General features: G+C 38.6%; 1 protein-coding gene across 1 annotated transcript; it reads left to right on the forward strand.

Moving 5' to 3' along the window:
* Positions 1-14,059: 14,059 nt before the first annotated feature.
* On the forward strand, positions 14,060-16,634 carry LOC104590134 (uncharacterized). Its single transcript, XM_010248668.3, has 3 exons — positions 14,060-14,419; positions 14,517-15,320; positions 16,286-16,634. Exons 1-3 carry the CDS (start codon positions 14,248-14,250, stop codon positions 16,315-16,317), a joined length of 1,008 nt encoding a protein of 335 aa, XP_010246970.1. The 5' UTR covers positions 14,060-14,247; the 3' UTR covers positions 16,318-16,634.
* The last annotated feature ends 6,076 nt before the right edge of the window (positions 16,635-22,710 follow it).

Below are 22,710 nucleotides of genomic sequence, written 5' to 3' on the forward strand. Positions count from 1 at the left end.
GGTCGTGGAGTCTGCAGTGGACCCCTGTTTGCTGCTTTTCCAGCAAACAGCACACGATCCTATCGTGAAAACATATCCAGATGTAGACTTTCTATCATCTGGGTCTGACTGGAAATCGGCGTCTGTATACCCTTGGATATCTAGTGGGCTACCGTCGAATACTAGACAAAACTCTTTTGTCCTTCGAAGGTACTTAAGTATGTTTTTCACAGCAGTCCAATGGCCTGCCCTGGGTTGGCCTGAAATCTGCTTACTACACTCACTGCCCGAGCTATGTCAGGACGAGTGCACAACATGGCATACATGATGCTCCCTACGGCTGAAGCATAAGGAACATCTTTCATGCCATCAATCTCCTCAGAAGTCTTGGGAGACATCTTCTTGGAGAGAATGACTCTGTGCTTGAAAGGAACATTTCCTTTCTTGGAGTATTCCATGCTGTATCTCTTGACTATTTTGTCAATGTAAGCAGATTGGGATAATCCTACTATCCACTTCGGTCTATCTCTATAGAGTCAAAGACCCAGTATATAGGAGGCTTCTCCAAGATCTTTCATGGAGAATTGCTGTGATAGCCATACATTCACTGTAGTTAACATTCCAACATCATTCCCAATGAGTAGAATGTCATCTACATACAGAACCAAGAAGGTAACCTTATCTCCACTGTACTTCCTGTAGACATAGGGTTCATCCGGATTCTGCTCGAAGTCAAATGATTTGACAGCAGAGCTAAAATGGATGTTCCAACTTCTAGAAGCTTGCTTAAGTCCATAAATGGATCTGTTAAGTTTACATACCATGTTTTCCTATCCTGTAGCAATGAAGCCTTGCGGCTGCTGCATATAGATATCTTCAGTAAGATCTCCATTCAGGAATGCAGTTTTGACATCCATTTGCCAAATCTCATAATCATGGTATGTTGCTACAGCTAGCAGGATCCTAATGGATTTAAGCATGGCCACAGACGAAAAGGTTTCCTCATAATCGATGTCCTCTTTCTGAGTGTACCCTTTCGCCACCAGACGAGCCTTGAAGGTCTCAACCTTACCATCGGGGCCCTTCTTCCTCTTGTAAATCCATTTGCAATCGATTGCTTTTACCCCGGAGGGCGGATCTACTAGAGTCCAGACTCCATTGGTCTCCATTGAGTCCATCTCTGCTCTCATGGCCTCCACCCACTTCTGGGAATCTATGTCCAACATAGCTTCTGCGTAAATCAAGGGATCCTCCTCACTAGTCAAGGTTTCCACCAGGTAACTATCCTGGTCATAACCATAACGGACTGGTGATCTGGATACCCGAGTGGATCTTCTAGGTTGGTCACTACCTGGAACTTATGGGACATCTCCCACTGCTCCTGTGCTCTCCTCATCAAGAACAATTTCTTGACGATGGGTGTCCAGGATGTAATCGGTTTCCAAGAATTGCGCATTTCGACTACAGAACACTTTCTGCTCACTTGGGTCATAGAATAGGTAACCTATAGAGCCTTTTGGGTAGCCTACTAATAGGCCACGACTGGTCTTGGATTCCAACTTGTCTGCACTCGTTCTTTTAACGTGTGCTGGACAATCCCAAATTTTCAAGTGTCTGACACTTGGTTTCTTTCTGGTCCAAAGTTCATATGGAGTATTCGGAACCGATTTGGTTGGAACCCGATTTAGCACGTAAATCGCAGTCTCTAATGCGTGACCCCCAAAGGATGTGGGTAACTCTGAGTGTATGAGAAGTGAATGGACCATATCCAATAAAGTCCTATTCCTCCTCTCTGAAACACCGTTAAGTTGTGGTGTAGCAGGAGGAGCTAATTGTGATACTATCCCATTGACCTTTAAGTAGTCCTTGAATTCGTCAGAGAGATACTCGCCACCTCGATCTGATCGAAGGGCTTTAATTTCTCTCCCGAATTGTTTCTCGACCTCTTGTCTAAACTCTTTGAACTTTTCAAAGGATTCAGATTTGTGTCTCATTTGGTACACGTAACCATATCGTGAAAAATCATCTGTGAAGGTGATGAAATACACATGTTGATTTCGTGTCCTAACACTCAAGAGACCACATACATCAGTATGTATTAGGTCAAGTGTGCCTGTACATCTTTCAGGCTTACCGTTAAATGGTCGTTTCGTTATCTTGCCTTGTAGGCAAGGTCACAAGTGGGAAGATCTTCTAAAGTTAGAAAATCCAAAGGACCATCCTTTACCAATCTTGTTATTCGGTCAACACCGATGTTGCCAAGTCGGTAATGCCACAGAGACGTGGGATTAACTGTATCACGGGCTCTCTTCTTGGAGATTTCAGCCGACGTAGTTTCGGTTATGTTAGTTTCTAGAGAAGGATGTAGAATATAGAGACCGTTCTCTAGTTCCCCGTATGCGATGAATCTGTTGTTTCTTTTAATAGTAATCGTATTACTAAAGAAGACAGAATAACCATCTGCACACAGTTTTGAAACAAAAATCAAATTTCTCCTTAAATTTTGTACATAAAGACAATCTTTCAGTACAATTGTTCATTCTCTAAAAAATAACTCCACGGTTCCTATGGCCGCGGCTACAACAGTTGCATTAGTCCCCAAGTAGAGTGTGACTTCTCCTTCACTCAGCCTTCTACTTACCTTGAACCCCTGCAGTGAGTTACATGCATGAGTTGAAGCCCCAGAGTCAATACACCAGGACGCAGAAGCTACCAGTAAATTGGTTTCTATAACACAAGTTTCGAAGTTACCTTTCTTGGATTCCAAGTAGGCAGGACAATTCCTTTTCCAGTGGCCGATCTTCTTGCAGAAGTGACAGGCATCCGATGCTTTGTCTTTCTTCTACTTCTTGCTCTTAGTGGTTTTCTTCTGAGGCTTCTTTGCCTTCCTCTTTCTCTTGCCTGTCTTGCTAGTTTCAACAAGCATGGCTCCAGGCTCATCCTTTCTAATCAGTTCTTCAGCTCTTTGCAACATATTGTTGAGCTCTTGCAAACTGACATTCAGCTTGTTCATGTTATAGTTCATGATGAACGGATTAAAGGAAGGAGGCAAAGAATTAAGGATAGCATCCATCTGCGTTGCAAGGTCCAGCCCGGATCCAAGAGCCTCCAATTCATTGATGTATCCCATCATTACCTTTGTCCGACAAAGGGGCTGATCCTGTCACTATGATCACCCACTCAGATGAATTCCCGGACTGTCCCAACATACCCAGGTTTTGACCCCCGGTAAGGATCTCACTGATTGGTACATCAAAGACAGCCCGATCTGACACCTAGTGCAGTATCATAATCGAGTCTAGGGGTCGGGTGTAACTTTCCAGTTTTGCCCATCAATCTCCAAGCTCCAGGGCAATACTGGAAATCTGGTCCAGTTCAAATATTCAATTAACCCTACACTGTATGTGCCTAGGGTCTCACCCTGGTAGCTGAGACAGGCCACCCCAACCGACTTGGTGGCACCACAGTGTCAGCCTTGTCAGGATAGGTCTCCCCAGACCGACCCACTGGCTGTGAACATTCTAAACTAACACGAGTCTCATTAAGTGTCCAGTTTAAGGGTATTACACAGAAACATACCAAGGGAACATGAACCAAATATGCACTTTTATTCATTTCCAATAAACTCATAAAGTACATCATTCTGATTGAAGCTAAGGGCATGCAAAACTGTCTAACAACAACTATTATAGAAGTCTCCAAGTAAAGCGTCACTTCTCCATCACTCAGTCTTCTACTTATCTTGAACCCCTGTAGTGAGTTACATGCATGAGTTGAAGCCCCATAATCAATACACCAGGAAGTAGAAGTGACCAACAAATTGGTATCTATGATAAAGGATTAGAAATTACCTTGCTTCTTAGTCTCCAGGTATTGAGGACAGTTCCTATTCCAATGGCCTGTCTGTTTGCAAAAGTGACAGGATGTTCCAACTCCTAGAAGCTTACTTAAATCCATATATGGATCTATTCAATTTACATACCATGTGTTCCTGACCCGCAGCTATAAAACCTTGCGGTTGCTACATATAGATATCTTCGGTAAGATCTCCATTCAGGAACGCAGTTTTGACATCCCTTTGCCAAATCTCATAATCTTGGTACGCTGCTATAGCTAGCAGGATCCTAATGGATTTAAGCATGGCCACAGGCGAAAAGGTTTCCTCATAATCGATTCTTTCTTTCTGAGTGTACCCTTTCACCATAAGATGAGCCTTGTAGGTCTCAACCTTACCATCGGGGCCCTTCTTCCTCTTATAGATCCATTTGCAACCAATTGCTTTTACCCTAGGGGGCGGATCTACTAGAGTTCAGACACCATTGGTTTCCATTGAGTCCATCTCAGCTCTCATGAAATCTACCCACTTCAAGGAATCTATGTCCAACATAGCTTCCATATAAGTCACAGGATCCTCCTCACTGGTCATGACTTCTACCAAGTAACTATCCTGGTCATGGTCGAAATGAACTAGAGGCCTAGAAACCCGGGTAGATCTTCTAGGTTGATCATTACCTGGAGCTTGTGGGACATCTCCCACTACCCCTGAGCTCTCCTCACCAAGAACAACTTCTTGACGATGATTGTTCAGGATGTAATCATCTTCCAAGAAATAGGCATTTCGACTACAGAACACCTTCTATTCTCTTGGGTCATAGAATAGGTAACCCAGAGAGCCTTTGGGGTAGCCTACGAATAGGCAATGGCTGGTCTTGGATTCTAATTTGTCTGCATTCATTCTTTTAACATGTGCCGGACAACACCAAATCTTCAAGTGTCTCACACTTGGTTTCTAACCGGTCCAAAGCTCATTGGGAGTCTTCAGAACTGATTTGGTTGGAACCTGGTTCAGTACGTATATCGCAGTCTCTAATGCATAACCCCAAAAGGATGTGGGTAACTCTGAGTGTACGAGAAGTGATCGGATCATATCCAATAAAGTCTGGTTCCTCCTCTCTGAAACACTGTTTAGTTGTGGTGTAGCAGGAGGAGCTAGTTGTGATACTATCCCATTGTCCTTTAAGTAGTCCCTAAATTCGTCAGAGAGATACTCTCCACCTCGATCCGATCAAAGGGTCTTAATTTCTCTCCCTAACTGTTTCTCGACCACTTGTTTAAATTCTCTGAACTTTTTAAAGGATTCAGACTTGTCTCATTAGGTACACGTAACCATACCGAGAGTAATTATTGGTAAATGATAAAATAAACATGCTGGTTACGTGTCCTAGCACTCATGGAACCACATACATCAGTATGTATAAGGCCAAGCGTGCCTGTACATCTTTCAGGCTTACAGTTAAATGGTCGTTTCATCATCTTACCCTGAAGGCAAGGTTAACAGGTTGGAAGATCTTCTACTGTTAAAAAATCCAAAGGGCCATCATTTACCAACCTTGTGATACGATCTATGTTAATATGGCCAAGTCAGTATTGCCACAGACACGAGGGATTAACTGCATCACGGGTTCTTTTCTTGGGGATATCATCCGACGTAGTTTCGGTTATGTTAGTTTCCAAAGAAGGATGGAGAACATAGAGACCATTCTCTAGTTCTCTGTATGCGAGGAATTTGATATTTCTTTTGATAGTAATCATATTACTAAAGAGAATAGAATATCCATCCGCACACAGTTTTGAAACAGAAATCAAATTTCTTCTCAAATTAGGTACATAAAGACAATCTTTCAGTACAATAATTCCTTCTCTGAAAATTAACTCTACAGTTCCTATGGTTGTAGCTGCAACACTTGCAGAAGTTCCCAAGTAAAGAGTCACCTCCCCGTCACTCAGTCTTCTGCTTGTCTTGAACCCCTGCAGTGAGTTACACGCATGAGTCGAAGCCCCGGAGTCAATACACCAGAAAGCAGAAATTACCAACAGATTGGTTTCTATGACAAAGGATTCGAAATTACCTTGTTTCTTGGACTCCAGGTATTGAGGACAGTTCCTCTTCCAGTGGTCGACCTGCTTGCAGAAGTGACAAGCATCTAATGCCTTGTCCTTCTTCTACCTCTTGGACTTAGTAGCTTTCTTCAAAGGCTTTCTCTTTGCCTTCCTCTTCTTCTTGCCCGATTTACCAGCTTCAACAAGCATGGCAATGGGCTCATCCTTCTTGTTCAATTCCTCAGCCCTCTACAACATATTGCTGAGTTCTGGATGCTAACATTTAACTTATTCATGTTATAGTTCATGATGAACTGATTGAAGGAAGGCGGCAAATAATTTAGAATGGCGTCCACCTTAGTGGCATAGTCAAGCCCGGATCCAAGAGCCTCAAGTTCATTGATATATCCCATCATCTTAAGACAATGGTCATGAACCTACTGGATCATGGACATTTGCGCAGTCATGAACTGTTTCAAGACCTTCTATCGAGTAGAATGATTCTGCTCTTCATACATCATCCTTAGACTATCCAAGATATCCTTGGACAATTCGATCTGATCAAACTGTCGCTATATCAGATTGTCTAAGGATGCTATGATGTAGCAGCAGGCAAGGGAATTTTTCTCTTCCCATTCCTGGTAGTCCTTCTTACGGGCCTCAGAAGCCCTATCTCCCGGACGTTCCGGAGTAGGGTTTTTAGCTACTTTGTCCAACTTTTCAGATGTCAGGACCAGCATAAGTTTATGGAACCAGTCAACATAATTTGGGCCCTTAAGTTTGTTGTCGTCCAACAGTTTAGTGAATTAACCATTTTCCATTTCTAATAAAGGGCAAAGCGAATATTAGTCCACAACCATATTTGATTCATGTTATCTACATAGATATGGCTTTTAATCTATGTTCCATTTCCATTTATTCATCTTTGAGATTTCCCTCCTATCTCAGTGACGGAGACTGCAAATTATGTCTCTGGAAATGTGGGAAATCACATAGGGTGCATGGAGCCAACTGTTTCAGCTGCATAACCCCACCACCTTTCTACGAATGATCATATCCACTCATCTTATGAGATTTTCCTTTGGCGTCTACCAGACAAGGTTCATTGCCATTTTAGGTTAAACCTTTCTGTCCAGTGAGTGCTCACCCATCATATTCGTGAACGCCAAGGTACCGTGAGAGAGTTTTCCATTTTAGGATAGGCCCCTCCCACATCAGTCTATGACGCCCCTATCATCTTATGAAACATTCCAACACATCCAGTAGCAAATGGATAGCCCAATTTTATGGTGCATTTCCTCATTACTGAAGGACCCATCTTCATGCTAATGATGGAAGGCCTTTAGAGAGTTCATCATATGAATCTCCCTATCACATGCACTCATATTGCAGCAGAGGGAACGAAATATTACGCCCTAGTTTAATTTAGATCAAACCAAAGTGGTTCCCACTGACTTACATAAAGCCAGATTTTGATGGGCCCTAAACGGCTAGGGTTCCGCACAGTTTCTCTTGAAGAGGTGTCGGGCCCACCACGAAGGGAGATCATCCAATGATCTTAAGGACACCATGACAATGATGTGCATTCAGCCATGGTGTGCGCAAGAGCCACTATCGTATCAACATGGGCCAAGTACTTATGGCCCATGATCGTTGCACATCACACATGCATACATCACATGCATGAAAAACAGAATTGATCCAATCAATTAATATCTGTAAAACCCATAATTAAAGTCCATAATATTACTAATTAATATTATCTAGATATACGGGCTGAATTACAAAGAGCAGTTCGGCCCATATAGCTTTTATGCAGTTAATGGGCTAAAATAGTTTTAACACATTAAAACTAGGTTTTACAGGTATGGGCTGAATTGCATCTTGCACTTAACCATCAACTCCTGGACCCAAAAGTGAAAAAATAGGGCTAAGAACAGCCCCCATCGAACCACAGATTCGGTCCAACCAGTTTGATCCAATCTGGTTTGAATGGGTCTAGGGTTTGATTTTTAATTCAAGATTTAATTCAAGATTATGATCTGAAATTAAATTACTGATAAAAGACATTCAAGAATCAGTAGAAGGGTTGTTCGTAGATCTGCTACCCTGCAAAACAGAGGTTAGTTCGCAGTTTGCAGTTTCTCAAACTGCAAATCGTAGATAACCGAACCCTAATTTGTGAAACTCCTTCCTTCTGCGCGATCTACTTCGAATTTGAATGAAATAAAATAGAAAACATTAATTTTCTATTAATATTACATCAAAAATAACTCTTATACATTTTGTCTAAAAATTATAAAAAAGTAATTACAGACAAGAATGAATAGAACAGTAGGAGCGCATACTTCTTGTGCCAATCAAGATTTTGATCTCCACCGTACGAACAACCCATAAATCAAGATAAATATAAAGAACAATTCTAAATATAAAACAGATTTAAACAGATTTAATTTCAGATCAATTTCCCTTAATCTGGGAACCAATTTCCTAGGAAATCAACAATCTACGCAAATCAGGTAGAACGCCTTCTGCCCATTTGTGCAGTTCTAGATCTGGTTAATTTTGGTTCAATATTTGAACCTAGGCTCTGATACCACTGAAGGGATGAGAGATCCATCATATGGATGACCGAACCTTGCAGGTAGGTTGGGCGAAATTTAAAAAATCTCTCTCTCTCCCATGTGGGAATCACATTCCCTATTTTAGAAAACTGCATTTTCAATGATCAATCTTGAACCTAAACCAGACTAGATCTGAAACCAAAAGGTAGGAGAGGGATATACCTGATACAGAGTAGTAGTAACCCTCAATGAAGGTGTTCATGCCCAAGGAGAATACCAAAGACTGCTTCCACTAAAGATGACATAGCGTAGGGTGGGGCAGAGTCAACAAGATGGTTCTTCAATAAGAACTTGGTGGAGGGGCAAGTGAGCACGACTTCTAATTATCTTTTCTCCCAAAAGATAATATCAAGAACTCTTCTTGATTGCTCTTACAGGTGGAGATCGAACTAGCAGAGACGGCAAGAGCAGGAAGGGTAGAAATCTTAAGTGGTCGAACTTTAAGATTTCTTTCTTGTGATCTGCGAACCAGAAGATCTCTCTTCTTTTCTATGTATTTTTGGTTCGTCCCTTGCTGCTCTATTTATAGCCTTTAAAGAGAGGTTCTCCTAATCCCATTAGGAGTTTCCTAATCCAAATCTTGTATTTGGATCTATACTCTCTTTAAGAGATAAGGATAATCCCTTATCTTATCTGCAGATAAAGATCAACCCTCCTAATCTAATTAGCAGTTTCCTGATCCAAATCTTTATTTGGATCTGGACTCTCTGAATGGATAGGGACAATCACTTATCCTATCTACTGATCTAAATCCTAGAACCGCCCCTCTTTAATTAATCACATTAAGCTAGTTCGATTTGGGCTTTAGGCTCATTAAGTCCATTTGCTCACTTACCCTCCTATCTGTTGCCCAATTGGATATCCTTGTGTGGCGTGGGACCCAAACATTGATCTACACATCAGCCACATGGGTTCAGCCCAGCCTTTGTTACAAGGCCTGGCCGAATTCACTGTAGGAGACAGTGAACCCTTGAGTCCATCACCATGGGCTCTTAATGGGCCCAACATTTACACTAAATGGTCCTTGGGTCAAGCCACCTTATAAAAACCCAAGGACTGTGGGCAGATACAAGATTAGCCCATCAGGTATTCCCTCAATGGTCTTACACTTAACCTCTCAGCCCATATTGATCAAACACTACCCGACAAGAGAGGACCTCTCCCTCGGCTGCAAGGTACAGTGCTGCACTCTCTACCCACATGGATCCCGGAATTAAAACCTTTTGCAAAAATTTTGAAACCATAATATATATATGTATATCTCTATATAAATATATTTTGGAAAACAAATTTCAACAGTTGAAATCGACTGTCGGCAGTTTTGGTTTCCATCAAAGAGAGTGCATCCCCGATCATTCACTTTGTTTGACAAAGGGGCTGATCCTGTCACTATGATCACCCACTCAGATGAATTCTCGGATTGTCCCAACATACCCAGGTTTTGACCCCCTCTAAGGATCTCACTGATTGGCATATCAAAGACAGCTCAATCCAACACCTAGTGCAATATCATAATCGAGTCTAGGGGTCAGGTGTAACATTCCAGTTTTGCCCATCTATCTCCAAGGTCCAAGGCAATACTGAAATTTTGGTCCGGTTCAGGGTTTCAAGAAAACCCACACTGCATGTACCTCAGGTCTCACCCTGGCAGTTGAGACAAGCCACCCCAACCAACTTGGCGGCACATCAGTATCAGCCTTGGCTGGATAAATCTCCCCAGATCTATCCAATGGCTGTGAAGATTCTAAACTAACACGAGTCTCATAAGTGTCCAGTTTAAGGGTATTACACAGAAACACACCATAATAACATGAATCAAATATATACTTTATTCATTTACATTAAATGTCATAAGGTACATCATTCTGATTGGAGCTAAGGGCATACACTGTCTAACAAAAGAATGGGTTAAAAAGGCTCCCTAGGGTTTTCTAAGGAGAGGGGAGCATGGTAATACAGTAGGATGGGTGTCAACTGGGTTTAGCAGATAGGAGGTGCCCTCTTGTTCTCTGTTCTTTACAAAAACACCCCCTCTCTCAACTGGTCTTCACACTAGCTTCCCAAAAACTGCACTTCAGCCTAGAAAACTTCTCAATTTTCTACATAATTTGCACAAAGACCCTTAGAGGTCACATAATTGATTTTAACTAGAAAAATGGTGCACTTTGACTACTCTAAGGCCAAAAATACCCCTGAATTGATTCCCTTAAGGCATCAAAATGCAGGGTTATCAAGACTACATCAATCTAAGATTTAAACAGTCATGTTTCTAAGCTCTTGATGTAATTAGTTGCTTGAGATGCACTATTTATGATGCTCAACATGACTTAACTTAAAATAAACAACCTTAGAGACCAACAATTAGAATAATTTGGTTCTTAGGCTTTCTTGTACTTAACCAAATTTTTAGAATCTGGAAAATGAATATTGGAAGCCAAAAGAAATGTTCCCAAACCTTTAGAAAAATATTTCTAAGGTTTCTATGTGTTAGGCTATCAATAAGGCATAAGTTGTCAAACTTTATAGTATAGTCGACTCACTATGATAGCCAAGGCATGATATGGCTGACAATGAGACATAGTCAACAAACCCAAAAAGCATAGTTAACTAATTGTGACAATCAAGGAATGAAATGTCTAATTATGAAAAATAGTCAACTAACTCAAAATTCAATGTAACAACTGAGGCATAAGTGTGCCTTATTTGTAAGTAGTTGACTAACCCTGTCAAACCAAGTTAAAACAAGTATTAATTGATTGAATAGGAGGAGTCAATTGACCTAAGGTGAAGAAAGATTCCTCCCTTCGTCTAGTAAACTATTACTAGAATCTAGTAGTTAACTTAGATACTTTAAAGAAACTTAACTATATGAAGGTTTAAATGGCTATTGCTATCTTTGAAAAACCTTCTATCATGTTAGAGATATTTTGAATCATTACTATGCTTCGTAAGAGATATCTAACAGCTAGAAAATAGTCATTTGCTCTCTAGACCTCCATAAATATAGAGGTATTTAATTTGGTTCAAGGAGAAGCAATAAGAAAAGAAAGTAAACAACCTAAGATATTAGTGTACATAATCTTTAATTGCTCTTCTAGAGTAAGTAAGCAAGAGTCTATTTTCTTTGAAGAGAGTTTTAAGCTTCAATCTTCAATAGTTTTTAGTGATGAGTAAAGCTAAGAAGCCATAGGGCTCATATAGTTTCATCCGTCTATTGAGAATCTCTTATCTGAGTTGAGTTTCTTTAGTTATACTCTTTCAATTGAATAGATTTGTGTTGTATCCTATTATATCTACCTATTTGAGTGGCTTTTTGTCCCCATATTGTGCTTTACTTGCAATTCATTTGATTGTAGGAGGTGTTTTAGGTTGAACACCATTTAAGGTTGGGTAGCTACTTATAAGTTCACTAGGTTAAGTTGGGATAGCACTCGGAAGTCTATCTAAGGAATTGCAAGCACTTAGAAGTCCTACTACCTAGTTGTAAGGTATTGTAGGCCTGGAAGTCCTACTGATTGTAAGGCTTTGCTAACAGTCAAAAGTCTAGCTGGTTTGGTTAGTGGAAATTCTCACAAGGTATCTAAGGTAGATGAAGTAGGCAGGGTTTCTACCAAACCTCTATAAAAATCTTGTATGTCATTCTTTTTGCTTTGCTTTCTTTTAACTTTTCTTCACTTTTCAAGTTTCTATAGTTATTTTGCTACTAACATTTACGGGGCGTTCTTTTTTCGGATTCTGAGAGGGGGGAAAGTTGGTCAATGGGCTTTTGGTTCCCATTGACCATGAATCCCATGTTCTTTTCTCAGATTTATGTGGGGACCAGGGAAATATTATTTTCCTGGATATCACTTACCCGTATAAGTGATACCCATCTCCTAGGTGGGTAAATAACTTTCCCACCTATGGGGAAAGTTGCCAACACTTGAATGGGACAAAAATGCCCTTTTTAGTAATGGATATTTATGGCTAAAATGGTCATTGCCTTATTTACATGAGAAATAAAAGAACATGGGTAAATGCACTTACCCGGGTAAGTGTTTCCCAGGAAAACCAAACCCAAGTAACTGCATTTACCCGGGTAAGTAGCTTACCAAAAAGTGAATGAGGCATTACTAACTCCTTTGCTATTAGATTAAACTTGAATATTTGAATATCTTGTAGTTATTGCACATTGCTTTGTTTATTTTCTTTTAAATTGCAAGACATATATATCTTAGTATAGTTATTTAGCTACTAATTTTACTAACCCTAATAATTGTACTAACATCTTTGATTAGCAGTTTGTATACTTTATTGTTTACTAACTTTCAACAAATATAAATCACTAACATTTGACTACCTTGCATTTACATTTCTACAGTAGTTTGTATTTCTTGGTCCATTTATTATTAAACTACAATATTAATTTACTTTCAACAATTAAATTGTCCTTGAGATTCCAGTAGCAACTCTCGAACTGGTTGAATCTCCAATTGATTATACTTTAGTAGCTAATCCTTCTCATAGCTATCAACTTATGGTTGGTCCTTATTCTCCAGTTGCAGATCTCGGCACACATTTTGTGCAACTGTCATTTGCACTTAATTCATTTAATTCTCAACTACCTTTACATTTCAATATGTTTAACTGTTTATTCCACTAACTAGTTTAGCAGCTTCTATATTTATTTGTTCTACCAACTTTCAGGTGTTATTTATCTTCTAGCAATTATTTGCATTTATTGTTCTATCTTCTTTAACTGCTAACCCTTGCAGCCTTTGTGATTATATTGTTTATTTGTTTGAAGTTGCAATTCATTCTTTAGTAGTAAAGTTAATCATATTGACCAATCTTTTGATTAACTGCTGAATACTCTAGCCTATATTCTACTGCAACTCGGGTCACTCAGAGATGTTCCCAATGCATGCTGAGATGTGCATGTGGAGCATTTGTGGGACTTAGGTGTGAAGTCCATATTTCTTTTAACCAAGACAGTATAGGAAAAATCGATTGTCCTCTCCCTCTGTTTCATATGAAGGGCATTTTGGCTTTATGTTAATATCACTAAAAGAATCTAGAAGAGACCCGTATGATGACCTTCTTTGATGGAGTGATTGGATGAAGAAACCAAATTGTTTGTGGGTTACTTTTATTAGCTTCTCATTTTTATTTTTTCTAAAAACCTTTGGGAAGCGAAAGGAGAGAGAGAGAGAGAGAGAGAGAGAGAGAGAGAGTAGAGAGAGGAGAACCCAACTGGAGTAGAAATCAAGCATATAGTCGAATACTGGGGTGGAAGATTTTACAATCTGCAGATGACTACATGGGGTGGAATTTACATCTTAAAGATACGAGTATAAAAGGATTCAAGTGTAAAGAACTAACCTCGGTGGTTCACTGAAAAAATGGTTTCCATAGGGAGGAGAGAGAGAGAGAGAGTGATCAGTGTGAGTAAGATCTTTGAGTAGAGAGCAAGCAAAATAAAAGGTACAAAAACCGACACTTTATTATTTTTCTTTCATGCGAAGAAAGCATATATGCCAAATAAAACTAAGTAGAAAGGAAATACACGAGCATTAAATTTCTCTAGCTCACTCCCAATGAAGCCTTTTCTCCTCTACGTACGTTTCTTCATTGACACATCTGCGGCAAGGTGTTAATGAAAAAAGCATGGCTAAGGAATCATCTATTGTGCTAAGCTCGACTATCCTACCTTAAGGCCGGCCTCTTTATCCTCCATTAATTTCTTTTCTCTTTTGAAACATTCTTCCACCTGCTTGGCTGCTATATGTATCCCAGGTGTTACTATGGTTCCGAGAGGAGTCACAGACCATGTTTTAAGTTGGTGGCTTTCATGAGAGCTGCTTCTCTTCCCATGGCTCCAGCAAGAAATTGTATGATGTTGTGCATTTCTGTGATGTGTTTTTCTATAACAACAGCTAGGCTCTTCACTCACGATGGTACCCTCTCTCTCTCTCTCTCTCTCTCTCTCTCGTTTGCAATTCACACACAAATCAAACCCCCAATTATTAACCATTACACAATTTGATTGAGCAGATGCAAGGAGACCAAGGTCACTATTCATGTTTGAAGGTCCCAAGCGTCAAAGAAATACAGTTATCGAAGCAATAAATAAATTGAAACTGTCAAAACATTTCGATTACGTCAAGGAAGATCCCACCACCACCCAAACCTATGATATAGCTTCACCTTTCAACTTGCCACCGCTTGATTCTCTGGCCCCAATTCCCTTGCCTGAAAATACTCCTCCGTTCTGCGTGTATCCTCCCTTTACTCCGCAACCACCTACTACAACCATACCAACACCTACCATCTACCCACTACCACCTCCACCACCACCAGCTTCTTACATGACACCAATTTTTCCAATTCCAAATCCACCAGACATCATCCCTAGCCCACCCAGTAACTTTCCTAGTCCTCCAGAGTCTGTGCCTAGTCCACCAGAATCTGGTCTGACCCCACCAATCTACATTCCCAGTCCACCTGGATATGTGCCAAGGCCGCCCATTGGCTTTGTTCCTAGTCCTCCAATTTTTCTACCACCTATTGTGTTTCCTCCACCTTCTATGGCACCTCCCCCGTATACAGCCGCAGTATCACCACTTTGGTGCATTGCTAAACCAACGGTCCCTGAACTTATCATTCAAGAAGCAATAGATTATGCTTGTGGATCTGGAGCTGATTGCGGGTCAATCCAGCCAAATGGGCCATGCTTCCTACCAGACACATTGTTCGCGCATGCTTCGTATGCTTTCAATAGCTACTGGCAAAGGACCAAAGCCATCGGAGGCACATGTGATTTCGGAGGGACGGCCATGCTTGTCACAGTGGATCCAAGTAAGTTTAATTAAGATCCATTTCACTTCACTAGTCTTGTCGTAATTAAACCATTAGCAAAGAGATGTATACTTCATACTCTTTTGAAAACTTCAAAGCTATTTCAAGAAGCTGAAGCTGAGCTTTGGGAAGAAAACTGGAACCATATATACTGGTTTGAATTGAAGCCCCCTATAACTTGCCACCTGTCCCCCATGCATGGATACAATTGGAACACATCATCAGATGACCTCCTATTTAGAGCATCAGCTGGTTAAAATCTCAGCAAGTCCAGAAATCTTCTAATCATCATTATTAGAAGTTTAGATATAATATTGTAGTCCTATTTCATTCATCTGATTTTGGTCCTTTCATAGGTTTAATTCCTTAAAATTTGAATAGGGTTCTACCATAAATGTGTGTCCCAATCATCAGATGGTTAAAAGTCATCCAATTAAAGTACTGGTTTATATATGACATTTGTCTTGTTTCATGAGATGGAACTAGTAGCACTGGTAAAATTTATTTATCTATCACCATCACAACCACAATTCAAAACCAAACCTAGTGTTTGGATATGAGGATGTTCTTAACTAGTATTTAATGAATTCAACTTTTCAAAGGAATTCAAAGGATATATAGACTATCACCATTATCCCTGAAGTGGAAACAGCAGATGCAGTAACCCGTAGCTGGGTCAAAATCAGAACAAGGGCTATATATCTTTTCATCCAAACACCCCAACAGACCCTTAAGGCATCTATTGTTCATATAATCATACTACCACTAGATTCTTTGGTATGTGAATATGTGATTGCCTAGACAAGAGTTATTTTTCTCTTGTCTAGGATGATCATCTGGGATTAGACTTCATCCAGTCAATCACATGGTCGAGAATACACCCAACTTTCCATGACATGAACTGCCCTATTATTTACTCCAAAAACAAGAAACTAATCTCTTTGTCCCTGTGTTGTCCATGACAGGTTTTGATGGATGTCATTTCATCTATTATTGAATAATGAACAGGACAGGCAGAGCATCAAGAGATTAAAAGGGAATGCCCGGCCAGGAGATTATATAAATAAGAATATCCTGTTTTGTTTAATTTTCTTCAGTGACCCTAACAAGAATTTTGCAGGCTGAGACACAATTATTTCTTTAGGTGGTTCCCATGCAGTTTCTGGTCAACAGGGCTTTTTTACCTTCTCTTGCTCTTCCTTTTCTTCTTTGTCTTGTTCTTGGAAGGGATCCTACCTCTCTTTTGTGATATGTATGAACTGCTTTGCAGTAACTTCTGAATATATACAGCTAATATGGATATAACATTTAAGATATCACCTAAAATGGTCATTAATCTAAGTTAATTCTTTCAATTAATAGTAATTTCTATTAAATATTATTTTCTTAATAATTTCTATTATTTTTAATGGTAATAAATTTTGTAAACAATTAATAGCGATTATTAACTATCCTTAACAGTAGTTATCTAAAATATGACTATAGAAACTGGGCAGGGCACCCTCTCCCCATCCCTACCTCATAGCTAAGATACCCTATCCCTACACTGTCCCTAGTGGTAAGGCAAATTTGGGACAGAGCACCCATTCCCTATTGGGATGGGGAATCCCCAAATTTTCCCAACCCTGAGGCAACCACCTAAAGATACATCTAATTTGGGATATTTTAGAAATAGTATTATGTGAATTTGGGTGTATTTTATTAATTGGATATTAAAATTTGGGAGTACTTTAGAAATAGAATTAGGAAGTTACCTGATAATAGTGATAGGATCGGCCCCTTTGCCAAACAAAATGAATACTAAGATTTACACTCTATCTAATGGAAACCTAAATTGTTAGTAGTGAATTTCAACTAAATTTGAAATCTAATTTGCAAAATGAATTTATATATTATATTATTATTTTATAAAAATGTTAGCAAAAGGTTAATCTAGGATCTATTTGAATAAAGAGTGTGACACTACATTTTACAGTCAGGGAAGAAGTTATTCTCTATGATTAGTGTTTTGATGATTATGGGCCAAGAGGTTAGGTGCAAGAGACCATTATAAGGCTGATTATCCGATGGACTTCATCTTACATAAATCCATTAACCTTGGGTCTTTGTAGGGTGGATGAAGCCAATGATCAAGCTAATTGGGTCAGGGTTTATAAGGCTGATTATGCTTAAATGAAGCCAAGCTAATTGGGTCAGGGTTTCCCCATCCCTCGATAGTGAATTTGGCCTACCCCTCTCCAGCGGTGGGGGCAAACCCTTGTGGACTTATGTGGAACCTTTATGGGTCCCATGCCATACAATGATTAGGCCTATGTGGCCTTGCAACACCTAAGTTAATGAGCCACTAAAGGAAATGGGCCTAAGAAGTACTAGATAGCATGACAACTTAAGTTGTCATGCAATTTGGTCAAAAATGGATATGGATCTCGGAATGGAACATCCATTCTCTTAAGAAAATAATGTTTATCTAATCAAAGATAAAGTCGTTATCCAAATTTGATTTGGATTAGCTCTTAATAGGATTAGTAGTGCTCTATATAAGGGATTTAGAGGGGAGGACAATTCACTTTACTCTCTCCATTCTCTTGCTCTCTTCTCTTCTCCCTCTACTCCAACAAACCCTAGTTCAAACTAGTTATGGTAGAGGATGAAATTCGTCAACCCTCTATTGTGTTTTTGACAAAAAACTAAGACACACTCAGGCTTACACTTTTACAACATATCCAAGCTAGTTTGGAGATCCGTTTTGTAAAAAAGGGCTTTGCTGAATCGACTTCGCTTTGCAGCTGCGCCATCTTCTATTGAAGGCTAGTTCAGATGGGTGTGAAGCACCACTCTAGGAGTTGATTTTGTATACTTTGTATTAGGTATGATCATTCTTTGATTTGAGTTTCAAATCTGGTCTGATTCAATGCAAGATCGATTTATAAATTTTAGATTTAAAATTATTTGGAAATTGGCTCCCGTGTTGGGTTAGAAAAAAATATATATTTTTCAGCCAGCTACTAGAAATGGTTTGGCCATGTTTAATCTCTAACCCTAAGAATAGAGGACACATCTAGATTCAAAATGCAGCATCATTAGATAATGTGGCAGACCTATTGACTAAGCCATTAGCGCTTATGCTTCAATAGATCTAAGTGCAAGTGGGAGTTGTTAGACAATTATGCCTTTAGCTCCAATCAAATTGATATGCATAAATCTATGAGACTTGTGTTAGTTTAGAAAATTTTCAACCATTAGATAAATTTGGGGAGTCTATCCTGCTAAGGCTAACACTAATGTGATGTCAAATTGGTGAAGCAACTTGTCTCAGCTACTAGGGTTAGACTCCAAGCACAGTTAATGGGTGTATAGAAGTATTGAACATGGACCAATTTCTAGTTATGCTTTGGACCTTGAAGGCAGACGAGCAAAACTAGAAAGTTTCACTTAACCCTATACTTAATTATGATACTATAGTAGGTCTTGGACTAAGCTACTTTTGAACAAATACCTGGGCAAGTTGGAATACTTTAGGATATTACCTAAGTGGGTGATTATAGTGATAGGATCAACCCCTTTGTCAAACAAAGTGAATATTAGGGTTTATACTCTATCTGATGGAAATCTAAAACTGTTGGCATAGGATTTCAAATGTATTTAAAATCATATTTGCAAAATGTATTATTACATATATTATGTTATTTTCTATAAAAATGTTTACAAAAGGTTTTAATCCTGTGATCCATCTAAGCAGAGGGGGTGACACTGCATTTTGTAATTAAGGAAGAGGTCCTTTCTTATGAACAATGCTTTGGTTTTTTAGGGCTGAGAGGTTAAGGACAAAAAGCCATTAGATGGTTCATAACCTGATAGGCTTTATCTAACATCAATCTATTATCCCTAAGGAGGCTGAACCCAATGATCAATTATACTTAACTGTTAGGCCTAGACAAAAACCAACTTGATTGGCTCAAGGGTTCGCTACTCAATAATCAAGCCTAAGAAGCCATGAAACCCCTTGCCACTCAATAATGAAGCCTAAGAAGCCATGAAACCCCTTGCCACTCAATAATGAAGCCTAAGAAGCCATGCAATGCATATGTATGTAAACCATTAAAGATAATGAGTCTAAGCCCATTATTAGTAAGACTAATTAAATCACATGACAACTTATTAGGTCAAATTTGGATATGGAGCTCCATTCTAATGAAATGATTAAGTCCTAATCCAAATCTGATTTAGGATGACACCTAATCCAATTAGGAGAGAAATCCATAAAAGGGATTCAAGAGAAGAGGTGAACTATTCATTCTCTTTACTCTCTCTTGCTCTCTTTCTCTTCTCCCTTGCACCAAAAATGTACTTCGAACCATCCATACATAAGGTTGATTCTCATTAACTCTCCGTTGTGCTTTTTAAGAACATTAAAGAAAAGGAGGTTCACAAATCTGCATTGAATTCCAAGTTACTTTTCAATTTGATTAGTAGAGTATTGTTGAATCGACTTCACATATACAATTGTGCCATCTTTAAATGGAGGTTGATTTAGGTCTAATATTGGTATGAACTACCACTCTGGGAGTTGCACCCTATGGACTCTGTATCAGGTATGTTCGGTACTAAAATTTTCTTTTAAATCTAGTCTAAGTTTGGTGCATGTTTGATCCAAAAATTTAGATTTCAAAATACCAAGGAACTGGTTCTCAGGTTTGGTTAATTTTTTTTTTGAAAAATCCAACCAACAATTATAATAGGTTTGGCCATGTTTAATCAAAACCTTCCAACACACTACTGTAGTTTTAGGTTTCCATCAAAGAGAATGTATACCGTAGTATTCAGTTCGTTTAGCAAAGGGATTGATCCTATCACACTTATCACCCACTCAGATAATATCCTAAACTACTCCAACATATCCAAGCATTTGACCCTAAGAAGATCTCACTAGTTGGCATATCAAAAGCAATTCAGTCCGAGGCCTAGTACAATATTATTATTAAGTCTGGGGTTAAGTGCAACTTTTTTGTCTTACCCATCTATATCTAAGGTCTAAGGCATAACTGAAAATTGATCTATATTTAATATTTTTTATAGATACCTACTAATTATACCTAGGGTCAAACCCTACTAAATGAGATAAGCTACTCCACCATTTTGGTAATATACTAGTGTCAACCTTGTCAGTATAAATCCCCAAGTTTATCCAATGGTTGAGAAATTTCTAAACTAACACAAATCTCATATATGTTCAGTTTAAGGGGTAATTTTAAAAAGAAACATACTAATTCACTACAAAAAAAATTTCCGTATAGCGACAGCTATTTTTACATACAAACATAAATTGTCGGTATATTTGTACATATACCGATGGATCAATGGTTGTCGGTGAAGGATATAGCTTAAGAGTAAAAGTGAAGAAAGAAATAACGCATGATCCTCCCCCGCGCATTTTCCTTCCCGTCCACCCGCCCGCCCGCCCTCTCTGCCTCTCTCCTCTCCCATCCATCTCTCTCTCAATCCTCTCTCTCTCTCTCTCTTGTTCTCTATCCCATTGAATCATCTTTGTCTCTCAATTCTCTCTCTCAGACCTCTCTCTCTCACACTCTCTCTCTCTCTGTCGATCTCTCACTCTGAAGCTCTACAGAGCTCTCTACAAAAATAACAAGCAAAGTAGCATAATCACACGCGATTACACGTCAGCATTTAGCAAGTATTTGTTTCACACATCGGCGGAATTTTATTGAGGTAAAAATCCCTTTCTCTAATTTTTAGGTTTTTTTCTTGTTTGAAAAAATAAATGGTTGTTTTCTAGTGTTAATGGTATCCTGTAACCAGAAAAATAATTTCTCTACATGCATCTTTTAATTTGTGGTGAGAGCTTCCTTTTCTATATAATGACATCAGATTCTTTGCCAAACTTCTGGTAGGTATCCTTATATTGAACCAATTGATAAGCAAACATGAATAGATTGTGTTCTTTTCAGTTTCTTAAGCTTTATACTTTCCTAGTGATTATAAAGCAAAGACTAAAAACAAATGTCTAAGTAACAAGGGAAGAATGTTTATTTGTAAACTGCAATTTTGGAATAAAAAGTTTATGGCTTATTGCTAGTCAAGCTAATATGCTGTGAATCCACATGGAAAAGCATATCAATAATAGTTCAATTGGAATTGAATTAATTTAAAACAATGCAGAGAAGGAGATTTCAAAGAAATAATTTTGCTAATATGTAAAATATATGGAAACAAAGGAATGAACTTATTTTCAATGAGAATGCCAAATCCAACCATATAGAGATGTGAAATTGGCTTTGAGAGATCTAGTGGATTGCTTGAACTTCAATGATTAAATCATGGTTAGATGAAAGTCACCACAAAACCTAATGCCAAAATCAAATTATATGATTTGCTCTTATCTACCTAAAAACTATGACTTATTATTTGCTTTCAAAAAAAAATAAACTAATGATGTTCCATTTTGCAATCTCTATGGCACTTGTTCCCCCAATCCATTTCTGTATAAAATAACAAAATAACAGGTTTAGATAATTTAGAAAGCCTGATAAAATGACCACTATCATATGAGGTTGACTTCAGTCTTTGCTTATCACCAAAAGAAATAAACAAAGAAAAATCTGAAAGTCAACCTTTCTATTCAAGGACCAAATACAACTCTTGTTAGGTACTCAACACACATTGACTTGATATAGAAGTTAATCCTCTTGGGTTAGGGTCGGGCCAGTCTTAATGGCATTTTGGTTCAGGTTCAACCATACAGGTTGAGATAAATCCATCAGCCTTGATTGAGTATTAGTGTGTATGTATATCCCATATGCTTAAATGGGTTTTAAAACAATTCAATTTTAAGACTTTAGGTCTCCACATGCTCCTCTATTTCTGGGTTTTTTTTATATTAATAAGAAGGGACGATTTGAATGACTGTCAAAATCCTAAATAGTACAGTTTGGGTTCCCAAATGCCAAGGACAATTAAAGAGTCTAACATCAAACAAGTCATCTTATGTTCCAATCTTTCCCTCAAAGTGCTAAGTTGGACCCAGGATGAAGAGAATTTCTTTTAATTATGTCACATTCTACTAAATGTTTTCACTATCATGATTTGGGATTCTTTGTACTTGGCTACTATCAAAGTGTTTTGGTTTATAATTAGCACTTGTAGTCGTTGTTTGACGATACTCATACTTCTCAAATTGCATATTGGTGTTTGACTGTTTTTATAGGGTTTAGAGTTAAATAAAAAAAAAAAGTTTATTTTCTTCTTTTGATTGGCAGAGCATGTATGGTTTATTTGTATCACATTGACAATTCATTTCTGCTATCTTCTTTCTTAGGTCATTTCTGCTTTTATATCATTACCTTATCTTATGTTTTGACAAAAAATTGAACTA

Source organism: Nelumbo nucifera, chromosome 4 (assembly GCF_055504915.1).
Source record: "Nelumbo nucifera cultivar China Antique chromosome 4, China Antique-T2T, whole genome shotgun sequence".
Classification (NCBI taxonomy): Eukaryota; Viridiplantae; Streptophyta; class Magnoliopsida; order Proteales; family Nelumbonaceae; genus Nelumbo; species Nelumbo nucifera.

What these genes read in the sequence shown, in the direction of transcription:
- LOC104590134 (XM_010248668.3), top strand. Translation starts at nt 14,248, where the DNA reads ATGTATCCCAGGTGTTACTATGGTTCCGAGAGGAGTCACAGACCATGT. An exon ending in TAGGCTCTTCACTCACGATG is followed by an intron (nt 14,420 to 14,516) that starts GTACCCTCTCTC and finishes TTGATTGAGCAG; the next exon opens with ATGCAAGGAGACCAAGGTCA. An exon ending in GCTTGTCACAGTGGATCCAA is followed by an intron (nt 15,321 to 16,285) that starts GTAAGTTTAATT and finishes TGTCCATGACAG; the next exon opens with GTTTTGATGGATGTCATTTC.